Source organism: Gigantopelta aegis, chromosome 5, assembly GCF_016097555.1.
Source record: "Gigantopelta aegis isolate Gae_Host chromosome 5, Gae_host_genome, whole genome shotgun sequence".
In the NCBI taxonomy this organism is placed as follows: domain Eukaryota; kingdom Metazoa; phylum Mollusca; class Gastropoda; order Neomphalida; family Peltospiridae; genus Gigantopelta; species Gigantopelta aegis.
In genome coordinates this window covers 3,457,531-3,467,173 of record NC_054703.1, presented here as the reverse complement: position 1 = coordinate 3,467,173, position 9,643 = coordinate 3,457,531, and the positions used below count along the sequence as shown (strand labels likewise).

Here is a 9,643-nt window from a genome sequence, read left to right as displayed (position 1 = left end):
TATTTCCCTGAATACCTTGAACTATGTGGATAATAAATATGCATATCTTCAGTCGCTCATGTGTTATGCTAATGCCAAATTAGCAATCACCAACGGGCCATCTGTGATTAATAAATATTGCTACAAATCACTGTTGAGAGGTATAGTTAAATACCAGGCTAGCCATTCAGGCCCCATTCAGTCAATAAGTTACTTAGTAGTGCCATTTTGGTACTGCCATGACTTTCTTTTTTCTTATTAATAAGTATCAAAATGATCAGACATATGTCTGTTTGTGAGATATCACATCTCAAGAGAACAACGGATATGGATGTATTCTGTATTACAATTGTATTATCATACCACGTTGTATTTACATTGTGTAATAACGAAGATTACTGTCAGCCGACATAAACGAACATGAGCCAATTAGTGTAGCTTTTAATCAGTGTTCTGAGGTTTCACTATGTCGATTTTAAACAAACTTGGTACAAATCATCATCTCCTGAACAAGACCACTACAAATATACATCTTCATTTATTCCTTAATAAAGCTAAAGGCGAAATTAGAATTCATAAAATTTTAAGTTATAGACGCATTCGGTATGCTAATATCAAATCAGCGCTAACCGAACGACTATGTGTGATAAATCATTACAGTTAGGTGCAGTCAGTTTAATACTAGGTGAGCGATTCAGGCCTCATGGGCCTCTTGTTTATGTTACAGCGAATGTAAATGGACAGTGGTCAAGCTGGATCAGACAGGTTGGCCCCTGCCAATCCAACTGTAAGAGAACTGTCTCTTTGACCAGAACTTGTACAAATCCCGCCCCCTCGGGAAGCGGACAGCAGTGTAGTGGATCCAATAGCAACAGCATCACAGAAGATTGTACAGGAGGCAGCTGTCGTATAGGTATTCATACAGATTGTATAAATAGAATTATGTCTAGCAACAGCGTTCCTGACATTATGTGTAGATAAGGTAATCACACAGCTTCAATAACCAGAATCTCTCTGGTAACATCGCATTGTAGTGTGGATACATTTGCAAATGGATTACAACGTTTTGTACCTCTAAAATGTCTAGGGTGAATGCAGAGTTCTTGCCATACCCAGTAAGGTCTTGTGACTGGTGTGTATACTGAGTTATTTCCAGTCAGGTCTTGTGACTGGTGTGTATACTGAGTTATTTCCAGTCAGGTCTTGTGACTGGTGTGTATACTGAGTTATTTCCAGTACAGTCTTGTGACTGGTGTGTATACTGAGTTATTTCCAGTCAGGTCTTGTGACTGGTGTGTATACTAAGTTATTTCCAGTCAGGTCTTGTGACTGGTGTGTATACTGAGTTATTTCCAGTACAGTCTTGTGACTGGTGTGTATACTGAGTTATTTTCAGTACAGTCTTGTGACTGGTGTGTATACTGAGCTATTTCCAGTACAGTCTTGTGACTGGTGTGTATACTGAGTTATTTCCAGTACTGTCTTATGACTGGTGTGTATACTGAGTTATTTTCAGTACTGTCTTGTGACTGGTGTGTATACATAGTTATTTCCAGTAAGGTCTTGTGACTGATGTGTATACGGAGTTATTTCCAGTTCGGTATTGTGACTGGTGTGTATACTGAGTTATTTCCAGTAAATTAGTGTTACTTGTTTGTTATTTCCATATCCAAATAAAGACTGATGTTTCAAACTAATCGTTGCAAAGCACTGACAAGTGTGGATACTTGTCAGCGGGTGGTCACCTATTATTTTTTAATCATCTGTTATATTACAGTTGATGGACAATGGGCAGCGTGGTCCAGAATCAGGGTTGGCAGTTGTGGATCGAACTGCCGGAGAAGCGTGGACCTGACGAGAACTTGTACAAACCCCGCCCCTTCAGGAGGAGGGAAGGAATGTAGTGGGCTCAGCACTAGCACCATCAACGAAGTCTGTACAGGAGGCGCATGTGTGGCAGGTAAGCTACTGTAAATAAAATGCTGGGGGTCACACACCACCTTTCACTTTTACATACATTCCAAAGCAATTTTTATATCAGGATAAAATCTGTGTAAAATATCACAATATCGACAGGATCACGTGTCTCCTATTTTGGGGAAATACAGTCACATCATTATAAGATCAGTAAAAGTTAAAGTTGATTTTGTTTAACGACATCACTAGTGCACATTGATTAATTAATCATCGGCTATTGGATGTCAAACATTTGCAATTCTGACACGTAGTCACCAGAGGAAACCTGCTACAGACAGGAAAGAACATACCACGACCTTTGATCAGTTTTGATGCACTGGTTGGAACGAGAACAAATTCAATCAGTTGAATGGATTCACCAAGGTGGTTCGATCCTGCGATGCCAGTACCTCAAGCGAGCATTGTATAGACTGAGCTAAATCCCCCCCCCCCTCCCCACCACCAAAAAAAAACAATTAAATTACAAAATTGGTAAAGTTAAGTAATCCATTCGTTTTAACTTACCTGTTATTTTAGGTTACGAAATGTATGGGGGGCTCAAGTCATATTGCTGCAGAAAATATATTGAGAAAAAAGATAATTTGCTTTAAAAATATCGTCGTCAGGGAACGTCATACTTGATGACGTCACTTTTATATTGCTAATTTGTATTATTGGGTGTTATTGTTCAAGAACCAAAACAGACTTCAAAATAAAATAGTAATAAGTATGTTTCAAATTAAATTATATGGATTTCTGTTATTTCTTTTTTATTCATCCGGGTAAGAACAAAAAACATGGCACAGTTTGCGCAGGCTATTTGTTTTCCCTTCATACGCCAATGAATCTAAAACAGGCAATCCTTAAATGTTTCTGTTTTTAGAGATTGGTCTGTGGTCGCAGTGGGCGTCAGGTGCTGCCGGTCGATGCTCAGCCACATGCAGCAGGTCAGTAAGTCGAACTAGAACGTGTACCCCCAGTGCTGGAGGGGTACAAGGTTGCAAAGGTTCCAACTCTGATACCATCTTCGAGGCTTGCACAGGAGACGACTGCCCCACTATAGGTACGTTTGTCCTAACAACGTCATTATATCTCTGCTAGAGTACGTTGTGTAATTAGTCATCGACTAATGGATGTCAAACATTTGGTACTTATAGCACAGTCCCCGTCAAAACTGGCTCACACTGTCATTTATCATCTCATTTCTCATCTATGACTCTCTGCCTATCATTCTTCTTATTTTAATATTTTAAAAAAACCTTCCAATTTCTCCCACGATTTTAATCTGTTTCGACCTTCATCTGTGAGTTTCCACAATTCTGTCTTCTGGGCTGTCCATGTCATCACCTATATGTTTCAAGTTCCTCCTCTGTACTTCCCTGCACCTGGCATCCTCGTCCTTTACTGGTAATAAATCTGGGCTGATTCACAGCACTAATTAAAGAGCATCAGTAGTAGGGAAGTATAGTAGGTGATTACAAGTGCATTGTAACAATGCCAGAAGTAATCACTGAACAGTCCCTGGAGTGGTCAGACTAAGCCCACAGCTAAACGCTTATGGGTAAAAGCACGTGTGTGGCACATATGGCCATAAGAGACAAGCACCTGTCGTGGTTGGAGAGACAAGGACTGGCATATGGATGTGGACAGTGAAAGAAGTTGAAAGATAGTAGCTGCTAGATTGGCACGAAATAAGACAGAATTCAAAGGAGAGAAAAAAAATGGGGTAGTGCGATAGATAAATTTTAACAATATAGCACAGTCCTTCGTTAGTTTGTTTTGTTTAACAACACCAGTAGAGCACATTAACGCATTAATTATTGACAAATGGATATCAAAGATTTGATAATTCTGAAAACCATTAGCTCAGAGATCGAAATACTGCCATCCAAACCGTATTTTGGTGGTCAACATACAAAAAAAAAAATTGCCTGTCTTCCCGTCGAACCGGCAGTTATGTTTGGTCCGGCATATTTTGAGCTGGGCTGGCAGAATTTTATATCTTGGTGGACTTATAGTCCGACAGGAATTTCATCCAATTTCAACCCTTGCTTTAGCCATATGATAACTTGTGTCCAGACAAGGGTTCAGGGATGCAATGGTCCAAACTAGGACACTATCTCCGAGGTGTGTACCTCAGATAGGAGTCACAAGAGTTCAGGGATGCAATGGTCCAAACTCGGACACTATCTCCGATCTGTGTACCTAATATGGGAGTAACAATGGTACAGGGATGCAATCGAGGTGTGTACCTGTGATGGGAGTCTCAAGCGTACAGTGATACAGTGATGCCAACTCTAACACTATCTTCGAGGTGTGTACCTGAGATGGGAGTCACAAGCATATAGGGAAGGAAGAAAATGCTTTATTTAACGACGCACTCAACACATTTTATTTACGGTTATATGGCGTCGGACATATGCACTTTCTCACAGGCAGGACAGCACGTACCACGGTCTTTGATATACCAGTCGTGGTGCACAGGCTGGAACGAGAAATAGCCTAATGGGTCCCCCGATGGGGATCGATACCAGACTGACTGTAAAGATGAGATTTGGACATTGGAGTTTTGTCATTCAGATGTACAAAAATAGCATAGTGGATTTTTTTCCTTCTATTTTCTCATTAAACTATAATTCGGCATTAGTAACATCATTCCATAACTTGAAATAACTGCAAACCTGGAAGGGAACCAGCTTCACGATTATAACGTACGTGTGTGTGCGTGTGTGTGTGTGTGTGTGTGTGTGTGTGTGTGTGTGTGTGTGTGTGCGTGCGCGCGCGAGTGTGTGTGTGTGTGTGTGTGTGTTTTGCATGTACATTTATTATTTGTTATCATTCCAGGTTGCCCATTTGATGTACTTTTCGTGGTGGATGAATCCGAACTCATGCGTGATTCAAGATATACAGACTCCAACGGGAACATTGGATTCAAAAGAGTCAATAACCAAATAGTGTCGTATCTGGAAGCAATGGCCAGAAACAACCCATCTAGCGTGGCAAAGGCTGGTTACATCACCATTGGAATGAACCAAGGGTCGAGGAGAGCTGCTCGCCAGATCGTAGCTCTGAATGCGGACATGAATGCTGTCACGACGGCCATTAATGGTGTCATCCATCAAGATATTGCCCTTATTTGGTCTCAGATAATAGCCAGTCTCCCTAATCTTATTCCTAAAGGTAGGTTGCTGATAGTCAGTTTGCGTAAAAAGAAAACTGATGCGTCGGTATGGAACTATGTAGTAAATAATTCTAAAACCCATACAGAAGCATTATCAACATTTAATTCCATATCAATTTTCATAACATTTCTTTACCAAAACAAATGTTAAAAATAATTGAAAAATATTCTTATTCAAATATTCAAATTACCACAACTTTTATAAATTAAATCTTATTATTAATACAGGAGTGAAGGCAAAATGTTGGAACTGCCAAGATAAACCTGCATTGTTATTAATAATCGATATACAGTAAATGTATTGAATGCGCAATTGTTTTATCTTGGTCGTTCGAATAGTTACCTTCACCCCTGTTTGGAGAACGATAGTTAATCAATCAAATATATGGTAATTTGTTCAGAAATGTTTCATAATTTATATCGGTATTATTTGTACTTTAATAAAGTGTTGATATGAGATCAATAGTAATTTACAGTTACATGCCAAATAGATTGTATTATAAGTAGCTAATACTTTTATTTAATGCTTTATAAAAGACAAAATATCATTCGTTTACAGTGTAAAGTGAATTTTTCAAATACAGTTGATTGTAATATATTCAGGATACTAGGTCTATTCAAGAAACCAGTGAGACCAGACAGATATATATACATATACAAATACACATACACATACACAGGGTGTGTGTGTGTTTGTGTGTGTGTGTGTGTGTGTGTGTGTGTGTGTGTGTGTGTGTGTGGTGTGTGTGTGTGTGTGTGTGGTAGAGACTGAGAGACAGAGACAGACAAAGAGACAAAGAGATAGACAGACACAGAGAGAGAGAGACAGAAGGACCAACAGAGAAAAGAATCAAAGGTCGAGTTAGCTACACAAAATAGTTACAGTGTAAACCAGTTAAAGTAATCAAAACCAAGTTACATTAAAACCCTATATTCGTAATATGCTTCATTTTCAGTATCATTATTTTGTTTAATATTGTATTACCATATTTATCTACCATAATATATCAATGTGGTGTTAATGCATACATGGCGGCCATAATGTTTAAACATTTACAAATTTTGTACAGGGTCCAAGGTCATAATAATTACTGCTACGGAAGTTTCTGCTAGTGAGAGAGCATCCACAGCCGTGGCATTCAGTAGTGTTGATGCAGACTTCTTTGCCATTGGTTTGCCATTCAAGAAAACCCTGACTACTGATGGACTTGCGCCGCTGGCCACCAAAACAGAAAATATTCGTGTCCTGAGTACTTTTACTGACACATCCATCCTATCCACACTGCAATCATTCTTACCTTCAGAATGTCCAAAAGGTAAGTGCTGTAAATATGATAAGTGAAGAGTACATCTGATGGTTACAATCCTGTATATCTGTAAAGCCACCGCTACATTAAAGTAGCAGCGCTTACCCTTTGCCAAATTAGCAATTGATATTATTTATACAAGGTGGCTACAAACATTTAATTTGGCTAATAAATATGTGTTTAAATGAGCCGTTGTGTAATAGTTTATCAATGAAATACACCACAGATCTGAAAATTGGCTAAAACAAATTTATTGTTTGTGTTTGTCGTTGAGTAAGTTGTATCGTCCTAGTGATAGGGTGCGTCCCTGCAGTCAGAGCAGGAAGGATATATGTTCTTGGGGAGTGGCAGTCCAACTGCAGGCAGAATAGGATGCATTGTCCTGGGAAGTAACATTCCTACAGGCAGAGCAGGAAGGATGTATTTTCAGGGGAGTGACACTCCAATTGCAGGCGCAATAGGATGAATTGTCCTGGGAGGTAACATACCTACAGGCAGAGCAGGAAGGATATATGTTCCTAGGGAGTGGCAGTCCAATTGTAGGCAGAATAGGATGAATTGTCCTGGGAAGTAACATTCCTTCTGGCAGAGAAGGAAGGGTGAATTTTATGGGGAGTGACAATCGTACAGGTGTATTAGGATGTATTGGCCTGGGAATGGCAGTCCTTTTGCAGGCAGATTAGAAGGAATGTGTGTCCTGGGAATTGCAATCCCCCTGTAGGCAAATTACAAGAAATGTTTCACTTGGGAGTGCCAGACCTCTTGTATGCAGAGTAGAAAAAAATGTATGTCCTGGCAATGGCATCCCTCCTGCAGGCAGTGTAGAAACACTATATTGTCCTGGGAGTGGCAGTCATCCTGCAAGCAGTGTAGAAACACTATATTGTCCTGGGAATGTATCATCTGGAGAGTGGCTGTCCTCCTATCGACAAAGTGAATAACAGTTATTCAAGGGGGGCGTATTGTTGCAACACACTTTTTAACTCCACTTTGTATAGAGCTGTGATTTGGATTGGGATAATTGGTCGTTCATATTCATCAACCAAAACGTTTACATATGTCTATAGTGGGATGGATGGTTCAGTTCATTGAAAATGTTAGTTTTTTTGTTTTGTTTTTATTGCAAAATAATATTTCTGAGCACTTGGTGGTAATCTGGTTTATAACCAATACTAGAATGTGTATGCATATTATTATTCAAGTTCTTTTAAAAGTCATTCAACATTATGTGAAAGTAATACAGTATTTATCTTATTTCTTTTGGGTGTCATGGAATTTCTTTTAGTGTTAACATACAGAATTATTTCATTTTATTTTATAATAGTAAAGAACTTGGAGTAGTCTCTTCTTTGTCATTTCAGGAATTTGCGTTTGTTTTGTTTACCTGTTAATACAAAATATATATGTATAGGAAATGAAACTGGCACGTTTCCTTTTTTATCTCCTGCATAGCCTCTCCATAAGCAAAGGTTAAAGGGACAGACTCTAAGGCATATTGTTTTACCATTAGAGGCGTTTTTGATAACACAAATCATACTTTACTTAGATTTTATTGTTTAGATTATCCATTTCCGTACATTCGAAGTGTGTTCGTTCATTCTGGTGTTTTTAATATAAAAAAAATGCGTTTATCATATTTTTAAAAACGCACGTGCTTGCCGGATTGTGGTATCCTTCTTAGCTCTATATGCAAACGGCATGTCCTTATTGCCCCATATGCAAGTGAGATGGGGTGTGGTAAGCCTTAAACCTGCACGTATTATGACAAATGTCTATGTTGTATGTACATTGTAGTCCTGGGAATAATTATTTAATTTTCCTAATTTTACATTTGTTGATAATTATATATGCATGAAAAACTGAATTAATGTTTGTTTTTCTTTTCCATTTTCTGCATGTGCCATCATCCAGCAGTTACAGGAGGTGAGATTTTTCAAGGGTTCTCTCTCTAAGATATATTTTGTTAAAGTGTCCCCTGTCTGTCTCTCTCTCTCTCTCTCTCTCTCTCTCTCTCTCTCTCTCTCTCTCTCTCTCTCTCTCTCTCTCTCTCTCTCTCTCTCTCTCAATTATGCTTTTCAACCATTTTCTCTCCTCTCTCTATCGCTCTCTCTCATTCTCTCTCTCTCTCTCTCTCTCTCTCTCTCTCTCTCTTCTCCCTCCCTCTCCCTCCCTCCCTCTCTCCTCTCTCTCTCTCTCCTCTCCCTCTCTCTCTCTCTCTCTCTCTCTCTCTCTCTCTCTCTCTCTCTCTCTCTCTCTCTCTCTCTCTTGAAAGGCATTTTCCCTCTAAACAATATTTTATCAAAGGCATTGTCTTTAAATAATGAATTTCAAAAGGCATTTTCTTGCTAAATAATATAATTTTAAAATATAGCTCCAGGAAATACTTCATAAAAGACATTCTCTCTGAATAATACTTTTGAATGGCATTCTTTTCCAACCTATACTTTTAAAAGGGGGTTTCTCTGTCAGATGTGAAACCACATCCCCTCCCTTCCACTGTCCCGCTTATGAACAGATTTACACCCGCGACCGTTTCTTACTTTTAATTATCACGTCCAGTTGATTTTTGTTCACTGTTTCTGTTTTAACGGTGTTTTTTTATAAATGAAACCTGAAATGTATCCAAATGTTTTTTGTTTCCAGTTTGCGGCAATGTCATGGATGTTGTCGTTGTTGTGGATGGATCCTTCAGTATAACACCTGGGGTATTTAACGGTGTTCTCAAAACCACCCTGATTGGCCTCACCGACAACCTGTTTGGTATGGGTAGAGATATGAAGATTGGTCTGGTTCTCTACAGTGGGCAAGTGGATGATACGATCCCTCTCACTAACTCAATTGCTACTGTCAAACAGAGCATCACTGCCTCACCTATCCAAACGGTGCAACTTGGACACATCTGGGAATCAAGGCCGCTAGGGAGATGTTTGCACAATCTGGCAGAGCAGATGCTACCAAGGTTAGAAAAAGAGAATAATACATGAGTGGCCGATAGATACAATTTATCTCACAACGAGTTGTTTTAAAATGTATCTAACGAGCGAAAGCCTCTCTCTATGTCTCTGCCTCTCTGCCTCTCTCTCTCTCTCTCTCTCTCTCTCTCTCTCTCTCTCTCTCTCTCTCTCTCTCTCTCTCTCTCTCTCTCTCTCTCTCTCTCTCTCTCTTTTCGTTAAACATACATTCCTTTCGTAGGTCGAAACCTGACCACTGCATCTGTTTT

General features: G+C 39.3%; 1 protein-coding gene across 6 annotated transcripts in view; it reads left to right on the top strand.

Annotated features, from left to right (window-relative positions):
- The window catches only part of LOC121373212 (A disintegrin and metalloproteinase with thrombospondin motifs adt-1-like), a 62,346-nt gene that overhangs the window by 52,550 nt on the left and 153 nt on the right, over window positions 1-9,643 (top strand). For 5 of the 6 annotated variants that reach the window (XM_041499694.1, XM_041499696.1, XM_041499697.1 and 2 more), the window contains 7 exons: window positions 707-892; window positions 1,757-1,939; window positions 2,819-2,998; window positions 4,780-5,115; window positions 6,187-6,432; window positions 8,335-8,346; window positions 9,067-9,382. In XM_041499694.1, the coding sequence (XP_041355628.1) occupies window positions 707-892; window positions 1,757-1,939; window positions 2,819-2,998; window positions 4,780-5,115; window positions 6,187-6,432; window positions 8,335-8,346; window positions 9,067-9,382 (1,459 nt within the window). The remainder of the gene's footprint in view (window positions 1-706; window positions 893-1,756; window positions 1,940-2,818; window positions 2,999-4,779; window positions 5,116-6,186; window positions 6,433-8,334; window positions 8,347-9,066; window positions 9,383-9,643) is intronic. The other variant, XM_041499695.1, reaches the window with a different exon arrangement.